At 40.5% G+C, this 22,500-nt stretch overlaps 1 protein-coding gene across 1 annotated transcript in view; it reads right to left on the reverse strand.

The window, feature by feature from the left end:
• SCAPER (S-phase cyclin A associated protein in the ER) overlaps positions 1–22,500 on the reverse strand; it is a 390,328-nt gene that overhangs the window by 153,555 nt on the left and 214,273 nt on the right. The window contains 1 exon segment of the mRNA XM_049778585.1: positions 1,543–1,655. Within this exon segment, the coding sequence (XP_049634542.1) occupies positions 1,543–1,655 (113 nt within the window).

A 22,500-nucleotide genomic window follows, 5' to 3' on the forward strand; every position in this document is an offset into this window, starting at 1 on the left:
CACAGAGCCAGGAGTAAGTCCTGAACACAGTCAGGTATGGCCCTCCAAAAACAAAGAAGTATAAACAAAAAGACAACCCTAAACCAATCCCAAACCCATTGATAGTAACTAAAGATTTTCTTTGTGCCCAACAGGACTACCATTTAATCGGGCTTTTCATACCAAAACATTTGGCCCAGGATCATAGGAGCTACTATATAAAACACAGGGATTTAAATTCAGTTCTGACTCCAGCCAGAGCCTGTATATTTTTCACCCTACTGTGTTGGGTGATTTGTCTAATGGCAATGAGATGACTCCATAGAAAACAATATTCAGAAGGACAATGAAAGACGAAGCGCAAGGCTGATATGGCAGAAACAGTGTCAGTTAATTTCTCTGTATGAGTAACCTGAAATCAGGTTTGTAGAGATCTCACTATTTAGAGTACCCAAGGGTGTTAGCCAGGAATAAGAAATAGCAAGTGATGGGAAGGCACCTAGGGAAGATCCCATCCAGCAAAGAAGCAGACAGAATTCTTGATCGCGTATCAGAAAGATTTGCTGGCAACTAATAGTCACTAACAGGACGTTTCCTAAAATAGTTGCAGAACAACTATTAAGGCACAGCAATCATTTCTTGGTGTGGGGGGCAAAAAAAATTTCATTAAAATCTCTTATTAAGGAACTGGAGAGATAGCATGGAGGTAAGGTGTTTGCCTTGCATGCAGAAGGTTGGTGGTTCGAATTCCGACATCCTATATGGTCCCCTGAGCCTGCCAGGAGCGATTTCTGAACATAGAGCCAGGAGTAACCCCTGAGTGCTGTCAGGTGTGACCCAAAAACCAAATATATATATCTCACTAAATTTCTAAAATTATAGGCCACTGCTTTTCCACTTCCATACCCCCCCGAAAGTATGCATGCTACAACTCTTAGATAGAATATCTCAGGAATAGAAAATAATAAAAAGATGAAACAATGTTGTCTTCAACTACATTCCAGGTGGCCAGGATGATAGAAGAGGAAGGAAAGCATATTTTAGGTTTAAGACTCCACAAGCTCCTTATGACAAAGAGCAACTTGAGTTGAAGGACCAAAAGGCAATTCAGTTCAGCTACTTGGCCAGGATTCCAGACTCTGGCAGTCTTGGCCTCAGCCTCCTCTTCCTGTACTTAGGGACGTCCTCAAATTTCAGTGCTCATACCTTTGTGAATGTACTTCCTTGCACACACTCTTTTTTTTAAAATTTACAATTTTTTAATGCAATGATAAAGTTGGTTTTCTGTTACTTCTACTTATATAGGTGAGCAGTTATAACTGCACAGAAGTCCACCAATTCTTGATTGAGGACTAGAGACCAGAGAGATTTCCTTTATAAGGCTTTTAGGCTCAATTTAAGTTTTGTAAGCACCTCTGCTTTCCCCCTAATGGGGGGAGTAATAAGCGTTTACTATTCAAGCCTGAGTACACATACAATTTTCCTGTCATTCCCCATATGGAAACCACAGGGAAGAAATGATTCACAATGAAATGTGAAAGACAGATTAAAAATTATACTCACTTAGGAGGAATCCGTGAAACTGTATTCACATTTGTGACCAGGACTACTTGAAGAATGTGTTCAAGGGCCGTTAATCCACCAGCAACTTGAAATGCAATTTGATCTGCTGCATTCTAGACAGAAATACAAACAGAAATTAGCCCAATTTCCTAGGAACAAAATTACAGCCAAATGAAATATTTAGAGTATGAGACATTTTGCTGGTTCAATGATTTTATAAATATTTATTAAATGCTGATTCAGAGCTAGCAATGCTCAAGCCAAGTGGTGAATAGAGAAGACATGGCTGATGTCCACCAAGAAGCTTAAAACTGAACAGATGAGACCAGCGCTAATCAAATAACTATAAGGGCTTTGATTTCTATAAGTTCTTTGGAGGAAATGGAAAAGTTCTCTCTGAGCCTAATAGGGAAACCAACTTCTCTGGAAAGCTGAGATGTTCAGGCAGGTAAAGGACAAGGAAAAGGAACAAAGGCAATCCAAGCAGAAGGAAAAATTGCACGCAGAAATTTTTTAAACAAAATAAAAAAAATATTCATTTTGGAATGTCAATCACTTAACCAGAGATACCAGTTTGCACAAAGTTCTCTTTCCCAAGTTTGTTTTCTTCAGTTATAGAAGATAATCTAATAATGAACTATTTCTCCATGTCTTTCTTCAACCTGTTAGCTATTTTGGGGAAAATATTAAGCGACCATTTAGAATTCAGCACTATCATCACTTATATGTAATTTGTTTTGTTTTGCTTTGTTTTGGGGCAACCAAAAACCTGGTGACGCTCAGTGGTTACTCCTGGCTATACGCTCAGAAATCACTCCTGGCTTGGAGGACCATATGGGACACCAAGGGATCGAACCATGGTCCATCCTATGTTAGCACGTGCAAGGCAAACACCCTACCACCTATACCACTGTTCTGGCCCCTCTTCTACATAATTTTTTTGTTTTAAATGACTTTTTATTTATTTATTTTTGGTTTTTTGGGCCACACCCGTTTGATGCTCAGGGGTTACTCCTGGCTAAGCGCTCAGAAATTGCCACTGGCTTGGGGGGACCATATGGGACACTGGGGATTGAACTGCAGTCCTTTCTTGGGTAGCACTTGCAAGGCAGACCTCTAGCGCCATCTCGCTGGTCCCTACATAATTTCTTAATAACATACAATGCCTGTGAGACAGTACCTCCAGGATAGGAATGAGTGATTTCCTGGGAGCGTATTTATTTTCTTTCTTTGTGTGTGTGTGTATTTATTTTCAAGCACACAAAGAATATTGACATAATATATATAAAAAAAGGAGGTCTGGCTGAACCAAGTCCCCTTAAAGTTCTCGTAGTACAACAAACAGATCTCTAATTCCAGAGATCTGTCTGAGACAATCGCAACTGAATGGGTCTTCTGGAAACATAACGAAAGACTCTATCCCAGATTCCATCCTAGGAGCAGCACAATGACCATGACCACCAACTACAGAAGACAGATTAAATTGACATGGAAGGAACAGAACTCCTAGAACCACAAAGAAAGACTTCATCATAAGCTCCATTCCTTGACCTGTGCAGCTACCAAGATCTCAAGTTACAGAAGTCTGATTTTATCGCCCATGACAAAGCAGAAGTCTTCAATACACCACGAAAGCAACGAGGGGAGAGTAAATGAACAGACAAGGAGTCTATAGTCAATCCCATGACACTATACTTCAAGGGTAGAGAAACCCTGTACCTCCTAGGCCAAGGGAATTACCTCTCTAATGCCCCCAATATTTACTATTGCCTATACGGGAAAAAAAAAGACACAAAATAATCTTTTTTAATCTATTTATTTATTTATTTTAATTTTTTGGGACTTCTTTGTTTTGCTGTAGATATTGAAGTTGATGTCTCCAATTTTATGTTATTTTCTCTTTCTCTTTCTTTTTGCGCTCTGGCATGGTTCTATTTCAGGACCGAGACAATTATGTAGTGCTTGCCTTTAGTGCTGTAGTGCTCATTGATATATTTGATATTTCTTTTTGTATTGTTGTGGTATTTCAAGTCCTTTTTTCCTGTCCTCTGTCAAACTGAGGTTGAGAGCCTCTAGAAGGATTAAACCCATTTTCAGCTTATTTGATTTTTACCCCACTTCATTGCTTTTCTCTTCTTTAAAAAAACCATATAACTTGAACTATCTAGTTCCACCTCTCAAATAGAGGGGGAAATAAGGGAGGGTACCAGGGCCAAACAGATATATGATCACTATGTAGTAAGCTATACACAGAGGGGACACTTACTCTAGTAGCCTGGGGGGTGAGGGTGGGAAAAATGGGACGCAGGATGGGAACGGGGGTTGGAGGAATGACAAATTTGGTTATGGTAATTCCCCTGATTCAATGTTAATATGTACCTAAAATACTACTGTGAAAGATATGTAAGCCAATATGGTCAAAATAAAAATTATATATAATAAAAAAAAATCTTCTCGTACTAAAGTCCCAACTCTTAGTACCTCCGAATGGCACAGTACAAGAGGCAGGTAAGTGAAACTGAGATTGGTAAACTGGACCAGACTGGACATGACTCTGTCCTCATGAGAAGTCTCACCAGAGTATTGTGCGTGCAAAGGGCAGCCTGGGGGAGGGTACAGCAACAAGGGGGCTATTTATGAACCAAGGAGAGAGGTTTCCAATGAAATCAAAACTGCTAAAACTTGGGCCTTAGACTTCAGCCTTCATTACTGGGAGAGCATGAAGAATGTTGTTTAGGCCACCATGTGGTGCTACTTTCTTACGGCTACCCAAGCAAGTTTAATTCTCAACCCCTCCAATACACAGCCACCTCTCATTGCTGCTAATATCACATCACTGATCCTCTAGCCTTGATTCTTAGAAGCACTGTGGTTTCTTTTATATGAGGGGGAGATAAGACGAAGGTGCTGGGGGAGAGAAATTAATTATATGCAGATCTGTCATGTACATTTGCCTGATTCTTCTGTAATTGTATGCATAATGGAATTGTGCCAACAAGCTTGATGTTCACTATTTATTACTGGTTCCAGTATAGGTCTGGGGTCTGACAGTAAAATATTTAAAGCCTTCAAATACTCAAACATAAAGTCTGCATAAAGCAAGTATAATAAGAGAATATAACTAGCCCATCGAGTTCCTAGACAGGAATCCACACTTAAGAAAATAAAAATTAGGGGCCGGCAAGGTGGCACTAGAGGTAAGGTGTCTGCCTTGCAAGCACTAGCCAAAGAAGGACCACGGTTCGATCCCCCGGTGTCCCATATGGTCCCCCCAAACCAGGGGCAATTTCTGAGCACTTAGCCAGGAGTAACCCCTGAGCATCAAATAGGTGTGGCCCGAAAAACCAAAAAAAAAAAAAATTAATCTGAGCTGGGCAGATAATTCAAAGGCGGACATGTAGGAGGCTCTGATTTTTATCTTTAGCACTGCATAGCCATCACTCCATCCTGCCACACTCAACACCCTTAGATGGAGTCCCTGTGGCCCATGAGCACTGACAGGTGTGATCTTGAAGACTTAAGCAGTATGGCATCATGTGTCTAGTATCACTGGGAGTGACCCCTAAAGTGGTCACCAAACACCACTGGGTAGAGACCCCAAATTAAGAATTCATTTTGTTATTAATAAGGAAAAATTTATTTGGGATAAATAAAAATTATTTAAATATTATTATTTTAAATTATTAAATTATTTTAAATATTTAAAAGTTCAGTATATTAGTCACATATACCATAATACATGTTATTTTTCTTTCCTATGCTAGAATATTGTTATACTTAAAAATAGTAATTATTATTTACTTTTTATATATTAGCATATCACACATACAAAGGAAACACCATCAATCATAACTGGGTAGCTAGAAAAGGCATAGAGAATTAAATGCCCCTGAATCAACTCCAAAATTACAAAAATACTTTATATGATATGTTGTAACAATCTAGATGCCTATCCCCAAAGTAACGGCTATCCTGACATTGAAAATCATAAGTTACTTTGTCTTTTCAACAGAATCAGATTTTATGTATTCTACAGTTAAGATTTTCTTATTTAATTCTTCCCCTAAATTTATCCATATTATTGTTCTCTATAGCAGCATTTCATTTGTTCTTCTTGCTATATTGTATTCCTTTGAATTGGTTGAGGTAATTCTATACCTCAACCTATTTGAATTTGAAAGTATTATTTGACTGACTCATTACTGAGTACCATTTTGGTCATTTGCAAATGATATTTAGATAATACATTGAGATTCCCCCCCCCCCCCTTTTTGAGACCAAGGATGGCTCTCAGGGGTTACTCCTGGCTCTGAGCTCAGTAAATCACACCTGGCAGATTCAGGGGACCATATGGGATGCTGGGGATCAAATCTGGATCAGCCACGTGCAAGGCAAATATCCTCTCTACTGTGCTATTGTTCCATCCCGAAACTTTTAATACATAAGTATTTAGTACAAGAGCATCATTTTAGACAAGTTGGATGTTTCTGAGTGTACGGACATGTTACTGTGTTGGGCATGTTCTCAAGCACACAACTGCTGGTTCACATGGTAGGCTCCACATGGCCATTTCTAAGGCCAACTAGCTTTCCACAGTATTCCAAACAGCCCGAGTACATGTTGTGCCATAGAGAAAAATATCAATTATTCTACACTCACACCAAAACCTGGCCTTTTCTGGTCATTATAAGGATGTGTAGTGGTATGTATTTTATTTCACGTATTTATTTTTCCTTTTCCTGATAATAAGAGAATGGACCATCTTACACTTATTGCTATTTTTATTTTATTTTGGGAAGGATTTTGCTTCACATCCAGCGATCTTAGTGATCAATCCTGGTAGTGTTCAAAGAACCACACACAGAGCCAGTTACTGAACTGGGGTTGGCTGCACGCAAGGCAAGTGTTTTAATCACTGTACTATCTGGCCCTAACTGGCTATTTAAAAAAATTAAAAATTGTAACTAAAAATACAATTAGATGAAAGACTCAATTTTTTAAAATTTGTCACACCCAGCATTGCTCAGGGATTACTCCTAGCTCTGCACTCAGAAATCACCCCTAGCAGGCTCAGGATGCCAATGGGATATGGGATATCCCATATGGCATATGGGATGCTGGGAATTAAACCACTGTTTGTTCTGGGTTGGCTTCATGCAAGGCAATTGCCCTACTGCTGTGCTATCTCTCTGGTCCCAAAGACTCAAATCTTTTCTTTTTTTTTTTTTTTGTTTGTTTTTGGGCCACACCCGGCAGTGCTCAGGGGTTACTCCTGGCTGTCTGCTCAGAAATAGCTCCTGGCAGGCATGGGGGACCATATGGGACACCGGGATTCGAACCAACCACCTTAGGTCCTGGATCGGCTGCTTGCAAGGCAAACACCGCTGTGCTATCTCTCCGGGCCCTGACTCAAATCTTAATACTAATAATATTCAATGAGATCTGACAAGTGCATATCAAGACCCTACAGATGTCATACCCTACATATTCCCTTTATGCTCTTTTCATGAAACAGTTAACCTCTCCTCTCGAATTTGTTTTCAGCAGTAGAGGTCTTATCTATTGTAGAATTTTCATATAAATGGTATCATGCAATGCATATGACCATTTTCTAGATTTAATTTGGTAGTGATTTGTTATTCCACAAGCAGCTTTCTAAGAGCCAGATCTAGGTTATTAGGGAAGCTGTTTTACCTAGGGGAAAAAGGCAAAAGGATTTTGAGTCAAAATAAAAATAAAAGTATAGAGAAAATGCTTGGTCATATAAAAATGCAGATTCAGGGCTGGAGAGATAGCATGGAGGTAAGGCGTTTACCTTGCATGCAGAAGGACGGTGGTTCGAATCCTGGCATCCCATATAGTCCCCTGAGCCTACCAGAAACAATTTCTGAGCGTAGAGCCAGGAGGAACCCCTGAGCGCTGCCGGGTGTGACCCAAAAACCAAAAACCAAAAAAAAAAAAAATACAAAAACTCACATTTTAAAACCATTAGGTGCAACAGACATAAAATTACTGTCAACTTGCTTACACTCACTCCTGATTTGTGTATTTATCTCACATGTTCTAGTGACAGTGGTAACCTGGGACTCTATCTTGAGCAATCTTTCTCTGGACACCAGTCTACACAAAGAAGGCAATATTTTCAAGAATGAATATGATTACATTAGAAGATAGGAGGTAAGTTACTTTCCTTGCCTGCAGTCAGCTCTTAACTCCATCTCAGGTACTCCATATGGTCCCTTGAGCACCTCCAGAAGTGATTCCTGAGTGCAGAGACAGGACTAGCTCTTGAGCACATTTGGATGTGGTCTCCAAACCCCAAAATAAAATACAACTAACAAATTAACTGAAAAACTTGAATCTCTTTATCCTCTCTGCCTATGAATAAAGCCCTCATTCCTGAATATAATTCCTCAGAATCTGCTCCCTCTCTAGGAGCTGCCTGCCTGCCTGCTCCTACCTCTGTGCCACCCCATCTGCAGTTCTGCAGTCAACTGTTACTCCCTAGCATGGATGATCCTTGAGCTTTTTATGTGTGTATCCCCCCTACAAATCGAGCCTCTTGAGGCCAGGGGCTGTGTTAATTTCTATCATCATGCCCTCAAGCTTATTGAAGGGACTTGAATTTAGTGAGTATCCCATCTGTGGTGGCTGAGGGACAATTCAGAGAAAGAAGGTGAACGAAGATAGTTTTAGATGATTTGAGACAGTGAAAATGAAACTAGTCATTTCTTTGCTGTGATATCAGGAGAAAATTCATCATTTCTGTTATCTGGCCCATGCTACAGAGAATAGTTTCTCCCTAAAACTGAGTTTCAAAATCCAAGGTATTTGACTTTTCAAGATGAAGGGACAGAGTAATCTTGAGTCTCCTTAGTGTCCCTCAAGGAAGGAATAAAATTCTCCACCTGTGCTCCATTTCAATGGAAAGATTTATATATTATTCTCACTCTCAACTCTAAGACAAAGTATAACAAACCTGAAGTTTGTTATATCAGGCACCAACTGATGCAACCGGTTCACAGAAAGTGGGAGAGAGCCAGGAGAATGGTGCAGGAGGGGGAAAGCGACTGAGTCAAAGCAGACGGAGTGTAATGTATACATCTGTGCCTAAGAACAAAACAAAATAAAACTCCAGGCCTTTCATGCAGTGCCAACAACATGGATGTGACCTCTTGAAAAACTTAAGACACTGGTTTTAAAAGACATTAAGCAGAAAAAATAAGCCCATTTCAAGATGATAAAGGCCATTCAAGGTCAAATTTTTACTAATATACAACTGAAATGGAAGTTTTAATTCATCATTTGCAGCTTTTCAAAGAAATAATGCTCAAAGCATAAAGAACTCTAAAAATAAAACAAAACCCTCACAAATCTCACGTTGGAGTCAGAGAGGACATGGTTAGAAGAAATCTGGATAAGAGATTCTTTTCCATAGAGCTTGGATGATGGGCTGCAAAGGTATCCTACTCAGTTTTCTCCTGGGTCCTGCTTCTTGTCCCACATCACCACCACCCCACAAGCTTCACGAGAGAGATAGTGCCTTCATCTCTGCAGCCCTGCTTCTAGTGTAAACCAGAAATGCTTTGCCTGATGGATGAACAGATTGAAAGATTTCTCCCACCCAGCAAAAGTTCCCTGTTGTGTTGACATACGATAGGTCCTGGGTCTCAGTCCCCTTCTGACTTCGTTTCCCTCCTGTGCTCCTCAGGATCCCCTCTCCTACTGGTTGAGCCTATTCTCATGCCACAGCACTCAATTGATGTGTTTCTCCTGCGGCCTACTTGGAATATCCCCAGCTGAGTAAAGCTAAACAGATGAACACAATCTAGAGGCCTGTGAGCATAAAATAGTACTGTCCCTTGCACAAAGCAGGTAAATCGCTCAGTTTCCTCTCTCTATCAAGGTGGCTGAAAGAATTCTGGGTTAGAAAATAAAATTAGTGGCTCAATGGAAAGATGGTTCAAGAAAATGATCAATGAGCTTAATGGAAAGACAGAAAAAAAGTAGTAGACAAACTGTTAAAAATGAAGCCCTAAGTGTGGCCCAAAATAAAAATTGAAATATTCTACATATAAATAAAAATAATAAAATTACACAAGATTTCAGGTAGACTTAAAGGATACAGAGTCTTCAGTGTCTCTCCTTCCATATCAACTTCCTTGACTCTAGAACATGATTCTCTTCATGTTCCTGGATGTTTTAATATCACCCCAAGATTAATATTCCTCAAATACGTGATCTAATATTTGTTCCTACAGCTTTCTCCGGGAAAAAAAGGAAAGCATGCTAAAAATGTTCCACTGTAGTTATTCTTTCCATTCAAAAAGCCACTTCTTGACTCAGAATTTCAAAAGATGTCTCTCAGTTCTTTTAGACTCAGATTAAATGTGATTTCCTAGAGAAGCCTTTCCTGATCCCTTCAACTAAGGTCCAAGCCCTCTGAAATCTTCACTCATTGCATTTCTCTCGTGGCCCTTTTCACTTACATCATTACCTCGAGTTATTTGTAACTATGTACTAGACTGTTGAGTTCAAGCTTTCTTTCTCTGCATGAGCAGTCAGGATCAAGTGTAGGATACACACACCAAAGTTTGTTCAACAACTGGAAATACCTCATTTTAGAAACGTGGGCAAGTTCTTCCTGCCTCCTTTTCTAAGTACCATTCCAAATACAAGAAATTAGAACTCTTCTACAAGTGCTTTAGGGTACCAACTGATGAAAACATACCCCTCCAGAGGAAATGTGTGGCTTTACTTATGTACCTGGCATAACACCTTAATAGCTCTGCCTTCCTCTGCTCTCTCCCACTGTGAGACTGACAACTGACTAATAGGATTAGTGGCTCCACATTCTAATAACCCAGCTTAGCTAAAGGCCAGCAAAAATGACAGCTTCAATCTGAATTACATGGCCTGGGAATCCATTCAATTACTAACTAGAGTAACTGTTATTACTTCTCCCAATCAAAGGCGAGGCAGCTGTTAATCTTTGGCGGCCCTGCAAGGGCTGGCAGTCTTTGTACCTGATTTCTCCATAGGCTATAATTATGTCCTTTGTGATAGGGAATGAAGAGGTGGCAGATGGGGGAAATGGTTTTGCCTTGTTCATTTGCAGAATAGGCTTGATTTGTTCTGAGCATCTGCCGCCACCTTAAGACTTGTTTAGAGATAATACAAGTAGATTTAGCAAGTCTGTAAATTTATAACTCAGATGCCCAATGGATAAAGATGGAATAGAGTACTGGAGTGAAATTTGCAGGGAGAGGAATTATCTGTTTTTCCCTTGTGAAAAATGGTTGTAACCCTACAAAACACGTAATAGCTTTCATCTATCAATGTTAACTTAAAGAAAGCAATCATAATGAGCTAATAAACTTTCTGATGTTAGTTTCTTCATAGTCCCACAATTTACACAAATGTATAAGCGTGGGGATTTGTTTATTGTTTTGATTTTGTCCTCCCTCCCCAGAGGTGGACCTCTTTAAGGGTACAAGTTCTGGGGTCAACACTAGCACTAGAACGAGGTGATAAATTTAAGGGAGTGTGGCACTCAAAACGAGTAAAAGCATGACCTACAGCTTTAAGGTTTAGGTAATAAGGTAAGTGGGGCTGCTGGAAAAGCTTTTTCAGAATGAGAGGGGCCCTTTCTTTGTGATGCTAATCAGAATGTGGACCTTTTCAGAATACTCTCCAGAGGGATCTGAACTATGCCACACTGGACCTTTCATCGGGACTAAGTGAGAGTGGGGGTATGAGGGGTGGGAGGCACTGAAAGACACAGAACTGAGTGCCCAGGCCTTCCTCTTTAAGGAGCCTCTATTAAGAGGTAGATGGCTAAAGACCTTGGTGCATCACTGTGACCTTGCAAACTCACTAGAAAGTTACTCTGACGGCCCTCACCTTCAACGTAAGCAAAGCTGGGATAGACACTGAATCTGCCCTGCACTTACTCAGAGAAAGGCTGAACACCAAATGTTGTCCAGAGAGTCTTAGCTGTAATGAGTGAATTCGAAAGAACACTATTGGCATAGAAGAAATGGATCCTTAGATGAATTCCTCAGGACACAACACATGAATGTGAATAGTTCTCATTCTCTCTCTCTTTCACTGACTCTCCCTCTTCTTTCTCTCTCTTCCTTCCTTCCTTTTTTTTTTTTGGCCACACTTGGCTGTAGCCAAGACTTGCTCTTGGGTCTGCACTTAGGACTCACTGGCTGGGCTCAAGGGACCACATGTGGTGCCAGTGATCAACTGCATTTTGACTGCAGTGCAAGCCAACTGCCCTATGGGCTATACTTTCAGGCCCTGTGGACGGTTTTTTAGTGATTGGGGCTAGCTCTCAAATAAAAAGGTTAAGGACACTAAGTGAAGGACCTACCACTGAGGTTTCTTCTACTGCTCCTTTTTACTACCTTTTCCAACTTTATAGCAAAATGTGAAGAGTCTAACCACTGCACTTGTGTCATCGGTATTTCTCCTAGTTTTCCAAGGATATATCCTTGATTAATGATTCAAGAATATATTCTCTGATTCACTATTGATCTAGAAAAACACACAGCATTTAGCACAAGAATAATCTGCAGGCCAGGTGAAGTGATTTTAACACCCAGGAAGGAATCCTAATTTATTAGCATTGATCAGAAAATATGGAAAATTTTTCTTGAAATAAACCAGACTTGAAGACTGTAAAGGAATGTCAAGTCCAACCATCACAAGTCAGCGAATGAAGGAAATGAGAGCTAACTAGATTCCAAGGCACTGAAATCCGAGAGTGCTTTAGCTGTTGGAGCATTTCTTGAGACTGTCAGGAAATAGAGGGGAACAGCAGAAGGGGAGCAGGTCTCGAGGGGTGGCCTGGGTATTCCTGTGAGATCAGGGTTAGAAGAAACTCCAGGTGGCCTAAAAGGAACTTGCCCTGGCAGCAACTCTGGTCCCAACCAGCTCCCATGCTTTCTCACTTAAGACCAGCTTTCAGAGCCCTTTCCTTCCTGAACATAAGAATAAATTCTTGGAATTTCTGTATCTTGGCTTCTTCCAGCATCAACTTAGATGTGCATCAAGGTTTCTGAGTATGTCTTCTCTGTATGGGCCCATGAGAGGATATTTACTACAGGATTTTCCACCCCCCAAGAAGTGGCTGGATTAACAGCCTGGTAATAAGGTACCAGCAACATCAAGAATTGCGGCAGATTGTATACAAATACCTGCTCAAAAGTCTCCTGGTCTCCTGAATTTAGTCCAGGAAGCAAATGAAAGGTGGGAAACTCTAGGTTGGCACAATTTTCTCAGATGGAGTCTCTGAAGCCTGCTCTCTGCCTAAAACCCTTTTTCTATAGCATCTAAGAGGTCTACAAGGAAAGAAGGGAGATTAAAAAGTACAAAATCTGTTCCTTATGAGATGAACACAAAATGTGGTAAGTTAAAGGGCAAAAAGATGAGTTTTGGGGTTTTTTTTTTGCCAAAATCTTCAAATATTGGGCCTGGAGAGATAGCACTGCGGCGTTTGCCTTGCAAGCAGCCGATCCAGGACCAAAGGTGGTTGGTTCAAATCCTGGTGTCTCATATGGTCCCCCGTGCCTGCCAGGAGCTATTTCTGAGTAGACAGCCAGGAGTAACCCCTGAGCAATGTCGGGTGTGGTCCAAAAACCAAAAAACAAACAAACAAAAAAACTTCAGATATTGGAGATCAAGAATTTGACATAAGAATTCATATTGTATCTAAGCATCAAAACTGAATAACAGCAGTGAGCTTCTGCTCCTTTAAAAATATTGCAGAAAGTGCATTTCCCTGTGTGGGGAATGCTTGTTCAGATTATCTGGTCTTTCTTCTTGATTTTACTAACACAAACATGATCAAATATTTACTGAAGAGTAGAGAATTCTAACATAAAGATGGCTTTTAGTGCATGAGAATAACATAAGGTGGGCAAAATGTTTAAAAGTCTGCTTATGGGTGGCAAAAAAAAATTCCCAAAACTCTGAGGAGTCATTAGGTGTGGTGAATACCAAGCTTATCTTATTTCTTTATGACAAGCAAAGTAAGACTCCATTTCTCTTTACCAGGAATATGCATGCTTATTTCATGATTAATTTATGTTGACACAAAGCCTTTAGTCTGAAGTCTGAAACAGTCTTAGTCTTAGTCAGCTTGCATGTTTATATCCTCCCAGTGGGGCAAGTAAAGTTATCATAATGAGGGAAAAAAGGCTAAGATCCTAAGAAAAATTTGTGCCCATGAAGGTATTCCTATGTAAACATTAAAAGACATGAAGTGTTGCTTTAGCGGGTGGGGAAGAGGTTGAAAAAGACAGGCAGAAATAATGTACCGTTGAAGGGGAATAATAAAGAAGAATTCTTTCTTTGTAGTCGCTAACTGTGCTAGAAAGGACTTCAAAATAACTAGCTATAGCAGCTGCAGTTTAGCACCATTACTGTTTTTTCACCTCCAAGCTTCTCATGGGCCCAAACTGTGTAATTATTATTTAAAAACGGTTAACATGGCCTGCAGAATAATTCTGTATTGGTTTGAATCCCAATTCTTCCACTTGTTAGCGATAAAATATCAGGCAAGTTACTTATCCTTCTGATACCTCAGCATTTTTCATAAATTAGAGCACGTAATTTTTACCTCAAGAGGTTTTACGAAAATTAAATCAAGTGGTCTACTTAAACATCAGTGAATATCATGGTCAGCATCTTCTTTATATTTACTTTGTAGTCCATTCTCCAGTTAAGTACCTAGTATATTGTCATCCAATAAATATTAGTGGCTATCCTTCAGGGTTCTTGCTTTTCTTAAGTTTCTTAATTTCTGGGGCCAGGCGGTGGCGCTGGAGGTAAGGTGCCTGCCTTGCCTGCGCTAGCCTAGGACGGACCGCGGTTCGATCCCCCGGCGTCCCATATGGTCCCCCAAGAAGCCAGGAGCAACTTCTGAGCGCATAGCCAGGAGTAACCCTGAGCGTCACAGGGTGTGGCCCAAAAACAAAAACAAAACAAGTTTCTTAATTTCTGGTTCATTTAATGCTATTACCAAAATAATGTAACCTTGCAATATGTGCTTGTATAAACATATTTATTTTGTTTTGTTTTTGAGCCATACCCAGTGATGCAGGTGAGTTACTGCTGACACTGGGTTCAGGCATCACTTCTGACAGTGGCTATAGGATGGCATGTTATTCCAGGGATTGAACCTGGGACAGCTGCAAGCAAGACAAGTACTTTACCCACTGTACTATTTCTCTGGCCCCATTCATAACCTTTATGAAATATCCTGATTTATCTATGATGACATCTCAAAAATGCACTAAAATGATTTGTCTCGTACTTAAATTTTAGCTGTTTACATTCTCAAAAGTCTTCGCTGATCACTGAGTTGTATTCAGTCTTTGTATTACATCCATGAGCAACTCTGTATTTCTTCAATCATTTTCTCAAACACTTATTGCTCTTTACAGTAATTAGTAGCTTAACTGTCTCAAAGGAAAGTCCTCTATCTCACAACTATTACTGTTTTTCATGTAGATGGCACATGAAAAAAAATTTGTTGAGCATGCAAAATGTACACCCACCCCTTGCATCTCTTAGGCATTCTTAATGACAGCACAAGGCTGGTGCATTAAGCATTCCCTTTTACCTGGTGAAACCAAACTCAGCAAGGTAAGAAACTTGCTTTACAGCATGTAACTAGGAGTCAAATCCAAATAGGTTTGACTCAGGAAGCTAAGCTTTATATAATCACACTATATTGCTTCTCTGAATACCGTGTTCTTAAATGAATACTGTTTATTTGAACTGAAATACCCAAATACCATAGGGACCAGAGGGGAGGATCTTGGCACCTTTGGAGGTGACAGAGAGAGGTGCAGTAATTGTACATCAAAACCACAAATGTAAGGGCCGGCGAGGTGGCACTAGAGGTAAGGTGTCTGCCTTACCAGTGCTAGCCAAGGATCAGGACTGAGGTTCGATCCACCGGCATCCCATATGGTCCCCCAAGGCAGGGGTGATTTCTGAGCGCTTAGCCAGGAGTAACCCCCGAGCATCAAATAAGTGTGGCCCGAAAAACCAAAAAAAACAAAACCACAAATGTTTGAGGAAGGGATTTTTGTATTGTATTTTTGTGTTCCTAGGGTAAGTCCCTTCCTCACACCTATGTTTATTGCAGCACTATTCACAATAGCCAGGCTCTGGAAACAACCAAGATACCCTTCAACAGATGAATGGCTAAAGAAACGGTGGTACATATACACAATGGAATACTATGCAGCCATCAGGAGAGATGAAGTTATGAAATTTTCCTATACATAGATGTACATGGAATCTATCATGCTGAGTGAAATAAGTCAGAGGGAGAGAGATAGACGCAGAATAGTTTCATTCATCTATGGGTTTTAAGAAAAATAACAGTCACTTTTGCAACAATCCTCAGAGACAATGAGAGGAGGGCTGGAACTTCCAGCTCACTTCAAGAAGCTCACCACAAACAGTGGTGAGTGCAGTTATAGAAATAACTACACAGAGAACTACCATAATCATGTGAATGAATGAGGGAACTGGAAAGCCTGTCTGGAGTACAGGTGGGGGAGGGGTGGGATGGAGGGAGATTTGGGACATTGATGGTGGGAATGTTGCACTGGTAAAGGGGGGTGTTCTTTACATGCTAAAACCTAATCACATTCATATTTGTAATCAAGATGTTTAAATAAGGAAAATATTTAAAAAAAAAATAACAGTCACTTTTGCAACAATCATTAGAGACAATGAGAGGAGGGCTGGAACTTCCAGCTCATTTCAAGAAGCTCACCACAAAGAGTGGTGAGTGCAGTTATAGAAATAACGACACTGAGAACTACCATAACCATGTGAATGAATGAGGGAATTGGAAAGCCTGTCTAGAATACAGGTGAGGGTGGGTTGGGATGGAGGGAGATTTGGGATATTGGTGGTGGGAATGTGCACTGGTGAAGGGTGGTGTTCTTTACATGACTGAAACCTAATCACAATCACATTTGTAATCAAGATGTTTAAATAGAGATATTAAAAAAGGGGGTCAGGAGGTGGCACTAGAGGTAAGGTGCCTGCCTTGCCTGCGCTAGCCTTGGACGGAGCGCGGTTCCATCCCCCGGTGTCCCATATGGTCCCCCAAGCCAGGAGCGACTTTTGAGCACATAGCCAGGAGTAACCCCTGAGTGTCACCAGGTGTGGCCCAAAAAAACAAAAACAAAACAAAACAAAAAAGAAGATATTATAAAAAAGGAAAAATAAAACACATATGTTAACACTGTTAACAGTTAACAGTAACTGTTAACACTGTTGTTACACCTGAACCACAATAGTTATTTTTAATATCTGAAGGTGGTATAAGGAGTCAGTGCTGGCAAATTCTCACTGATTGGGTAACAGTGCGACAGATAACATAAACTGCAAATTTTCAGATGAGACACGGCTTCATATGTTCTGGAGGCTACTAAAGGTTTGAAAATAAGCTTCGTTTCAAGTAACTAAAAATAAATCTTAAGCGAGAAAAAGAGTTACAGAATATAATTATTTTTTTTTGTTTGTTTGTTTATTTGTTTTTGGGCCACACCCGGCGGTGCTCAGGGGTTACTCCTGGCTGTCTGCTCAGAAATAGCTCCTGGCAGGCACGGGGGACCATATGGGACACCGGGATTCGAACCAACCACCTTTGGTCCTGGATCAGCTGCTTGCAAGGCAAACACCGCTGTGCTATCTCTCCGGGCCCAGAATATAATTATTTTATATTAAATAACTTCAAAGTGATTTAATTCTATTAGAAAAGTTATATATATTCATGAGTCAAAGACAGAGTTTAGAACATATTTAAGATGGGCATTTTAGAGGCTGGAGAGATAGTACAGTGGGTTAAGACCCGTGCTGTACATGCAGCTGACCTCGGTTCAATCTCTAGTGCCCAATATGGCTCCTAAGCCCTACTTGGAGTTATCCCTGAGCATAGAATCAGGAGTAAGCCCTAAGCAACACTGGGTGTGGGCCCCTTCCTCCAAAAAGTGTAATTTTAGACAGTTTGTTGTACGTTCTGCAATCTTACTAGATCTTTATGGCATATTGTGCAACTCACTGACTTGAATTTAGATTCAAATGTACTTGTTCTATCAATTCAACAGTATGTTTAGTACTTAGAATATAGAGGGAAATAAAGCTGGTGCCTTCGAAAGCCAGGTCTGAGGATTTGAATTCTGTATTTAAAAAGTACATGCTATAGGGGCCGGTGAGGTGGCGCTAGAGGTAAGATGTCTGCCTTGCAAGCGCTAGCCAAGGAAGGACCGCGGTTCGATCCCCCGGTGTCCCATATGGTCCCCCCAAGCCAGGGGCAATTTCTGAGCGCTTAGCCAGGTGTAACCCCTGAGCATCAAACGGGTGTGGCCGAAAAACCAAAAAAAAAAAAAGAAAGTACATGCTATAAATTGCAGGATTTTAGTTGGAAATAAAACATACTTCTCACCTTTCTATGACCAATAATAGATCATAAGAGGGCCTGGAGGAATAGCACAGGGGCTTCAAATGCTTGCCTTGTGATCATATGTCAAAGTGTTCAAATCCCTGATGTTAATTCATGCACCAAATACCCTCTAGCAGCTCAGCCATCTGTGATCCTCAGCACCACAAGTTATATCTGGTGGTCCCACAGACAAGTATGTGGAAACACCACAAAGTCTGACTCCCAGGGAACGGCAGAAATAGAGCTGTGGGAGCTTTTCCATCAATAATTGTGGCCTCTGGTAAGTGTGACCACAGTGAGCGCCTGTGCAAACACTGCAGCTACCATGGCCAAGTGTGCGAGCATTGTTGTGTGTGGGACCACAAGGAAGGTGATTAAAAAAATCACCAAAAATCACAGTAGCTTGAGCTGTGAGTCACACTGTTAGTCTCAGAAAAATGCTGAGTCTTTACAAAGACATATGGAAGAAACATGATAGCTTAACTGAATGCAAGGCTCCAACTACATGCAGATATGTATTCCTCTGTTAGCATAATATAAAACAGTTAAGAGCAAATGACTTATTTTTAGTAAAAAGTTAATAAAGATACCGCAAAAGAAATTTACATGAGCACAATTTCATCCCTTTCGTTGAGTGATATACACTGAATTTCAGAAAGAGTGATTGGCACAAAACAGGTGTCAATAAACCAATGCTGATAAAAAGATGACACGTACGAAACTAGTAAACTTGTCATTTAAGCTCAATCTTATTGTTAAAAATGTCTTTAAAAATATATTTAGAAAGTATTTAGAAAGAAGTTTAGCAATTTGGCTGTAAAGAAAAACCAAAAACTTGAGGCAAATGCAAAAAAGAGGCTATGTATCCCACCCACAATGCGTAGTATAAATTATTAGATTTCAGTTTATAAATGTTTTAAATTATTTCTTCAGAAAATGGAACACTAAAGATATCAGAATGTACTATAACCATCTAAGTAACTTTATTGGTTACTTATTGATACCCATATCATAGTTAGTGAATTAAGCAATGATAAATTTTAATAACCTGATACTTGATGAAGAGTCAGGTTATCTGGGCATGGAATCTACGAGCAGATCTAACACCGCTCTCTTTTTGTTAGAATGCGCTGTATTTATGATGAAATTCTAGGCTATAACTCTTTTCTGGTCCTACCAAATCTGCCATGTAACCAGATCTATAAAGTAAGTTATTTGGTTCAGAGGTTCATCCACCTGGCTTGAATGTTCAAGTATTTGCTGCCTTAAGGCAAAATAAACAGACTAGACATAAGTAGAAAAGTACACAAAGGGGTCAGACCCCTAGAGAACAATATATTTGAACACTTATTGCTTGCTAACAATGTGCCTGGTCCTTGCTAAATGGCAACAACATAGACGAACCAAGAATCAGGGATCTTATTCTTCAGACTTGCCTGAGAAAGAATAGACATTGCAAGCCAAATAGTCTGTGAATTCTATGTATGATGGAGAGTAAAGCACTCTGTGTTTACAAGTAGGTACCAACTTGGCTGGGTGAAGATAAAGAAAACAACAGGAGACATGTCTTTGGTGGGGATGCTATTAGGGTTAAATCTCCAAAGACAAGAAACCATCTAGGTTTAGGAGTGAGGGTAGAAGGATGCGGATGTGTGTGGGGGGGAGGTAGAGGGGTTGGGAGGAGGCAGCAAAAAGTGTAGAGGATGAGATATGCACAGATAGGAAGGAGCAGGCTCCACCAGAGAAACTACAAACCACTGCAATCAGTGAGAACAGTGAGAGCAGTGAGATCAGCTCACTGATAGCTCACTGAGAGGGGGATGCTGGTGGTTGATGGGAGAGGAGCAGGCAGGGAATAGATTTTGCAGGGCCTGTGTATGCGAAGAGATAAGAGTCTTGGTCTCACTCAAAAGCAAGAGTCACTGAAAGGTTTGAAAGACAAGAGTGGGATTCCCAGATTTTTTCCCTTCTCAAAACCCACTCTGGAAACTATCTAAAGTTAGACTAGAGGGGATTAAGATGAAAGAATTCAAGTAGTGAATTTTAAATTTCAATTGAGTAGTGATTAGGATCCAACATCATCAATGATAATAATAATAATAATAAAAAGAAAACAAGCAAAACAAAACAAAGGTAAGCTATACATACAGTGGGCTAAAAGCTGTACCTATAAAGTAAAAGCAACAGGCTTCAATCCTGATTTGATGTAGGGAGCCTGAAGGAAAGAAAAGTGAACTGACCAGTCAATTTTAATGCAGGTGGCACAAAGATCCAAATGGTTGTAATATGGAATCAGAATCTTCCTCTGAAAGAGCTTAGTATTCAGCTGGGCAAAATCCACAATGAAAAGACTGCCAGAGTCCAAAGCAGCATCTAAATGCTAGAGGGGATTGACAAAGGATCCAGGACTAATGCAGGGAAGGACAGCCCTTATGTGTTACTTCCTTTTTATGGGAAATGAAAAAAATACTTTTGAAAACTAATTTAACACTTTAATATATGTTCCTGGTGAGTAAAACAGTGGCTTAACTTTAGTATTTGTACAAAAGATTAAAAATTAGATATTTTATACCACACGTTATTAATTAGCTATTCCTCTTTAATAATACTAATTACAAGGAGAAGATAAAGAAAGAATGAGAAGGGGGGAGAAGAAACAGAAGATAAACGACTTTTTAAAATTCTGGTTTTGAACCAGACCTGGTGGTACTCAGGCAGTGGTTACTCCTGGCTCTCTGTACTCAGATTCAGGGGATCATATGGGATGCCGGAGATCAAACCCAGGCTGGCCTCCTGCAAGACAAGTACCGTACCTGCGGTACTCTGCCCCCAAACAGACTACTTTTTCTTTCTTTTTTTTTTTTTTTTGGCTTTTGGGTCATACCCAATGACACTCAGGGGTTACCCCTGGCTATGCATTCAGAAATTGCTCCTGGCTTGGGGGACCATATGGGACACCGGGGATCAAACAGAGGTCTGTCCTGGGTTAGCCGTGTACAAGGCAAAGCCCTACCGCCGTGCCATCGCTCCAGCCCCTGACAGACTACTTTTTCTAGGGATGGCAATTTGTCCTCCTTGGATGTATGCCTATATTAGTTACCAGGTACATTAAACAAACAAGCACTTTACATTTCTTCTCAGATAATCTTCATCTATAGGAAAACCTTGGGGCCAGGACCAGAGAGATATATAGTACAGTGGGTAGGGCCTTTTCTTTTTCTTTCTTTCTTTTTTTTGTTTTTTGTTTTTGGGTCATACCTGGCCCAGCTCAGGGGTCACTCCTGGCTTTACGTTCCGCTTCTGGCAGGCTTGGGGGACCATATAGAATGCTGGATTTGAACCACCGTCCGTCTGCATGCAAGGCAAATGCCTTACCTCCATGCTATCTCTCCAACCCTGAGTAGGGCCTTTTCTTTGCATACAGTTGATTTGGATTCAATCTCCAGTGCCCCATAGGGTTCCCAGGCCCACCAGGAATGCCAAGCCAGGAGTAAGACCTGGAGAGTATGTGACCCAAAATCTATAAAAAGTGGGAAAAAAATTTCTTTTCAGGGCAGTACCATATAGGTATCATCATTCTCTAAAAGTTTGACCAACATTAGTTTGCAACTTTTTCCATTGAATGTGTAGGGATGATATCAAGACCACACAATTCCTCAAGGAATAGCAAGCCTCTTAACAGAGAGAAGGATCCATGTATCTTATATGTCTGCCCATGTTGGGGGTGGGGAAGACTAGAACAATATAAAACCCAGTGACTTCAGTAGAAGGAGCATGGTCAGCACAGCTGCCAGAGACTGAGCTAGCAAAACTCACCCTGTCCTTAGGCCTGTTAAAGTGTAAAAGCAGCAGAGTTCATCTGCAGCACACCCTTCCCCCATTGCTAGAACTCCATATAAGACAAGTTCGCTAAGGAAACCACTCATGGCAGCAAATTCCCACGGCTGAGCCTAGAGGAAGGACGTAGGTCCACAGTCACTGAGCTCAGAGAATGAGTTTGTCACCAGAGGAGAGGGGTCAGTGAGGAATTTCATAGTTACATGGATTTCCCCAACCCCACTCAGGGAAACTATTAAAAATATCTCTCCTCATACAGCTAGTCCTTCTGACATTACATTCCCATCCTAATAACAGAAATTGAATCCCCAAATAAAGCAAATGCTATAGTGGCTGAATCTAGGGGAAGAATGAATGAGAAGTAAAATTTCTCTGAAATTTTTTAAAAATTTTTTTAAAAGAATAAATTTTTTAAATATAAAAAGAATAAACTTTAAATATAAAACTTTAAATATAAAAGAATAAACTTTGGGGCCGGGCGGTGGCGCTGGAGGTAAGGTGCCTGCCTTGCCTGTGCTAGCCTAGGACGGACCGCGGTTCGATCCCCCGGCGTCCCATATGGTCCCCCAAGAAGCCAGGAGCAACTTCTGAGCGCATAGCCAGGAGTAACCTCTGAGCGTCACAGGGTGTGGCCCAAA

Source organism: Suncus etruscus, chromosome 1 (assembly GCF_024139225.1).
Source record: "Suncus etruscus isolate mSunEtr1 chromosome 1, mSunEtr1.pri.cur, whole genome shotgun sequence".
NCBI classification, from domain to species: Eukaryota; Metazoa; Chordata; class Mammalia; order Eulipotyphla; family Soricidae; genus Suncus; species Suncus etruscus.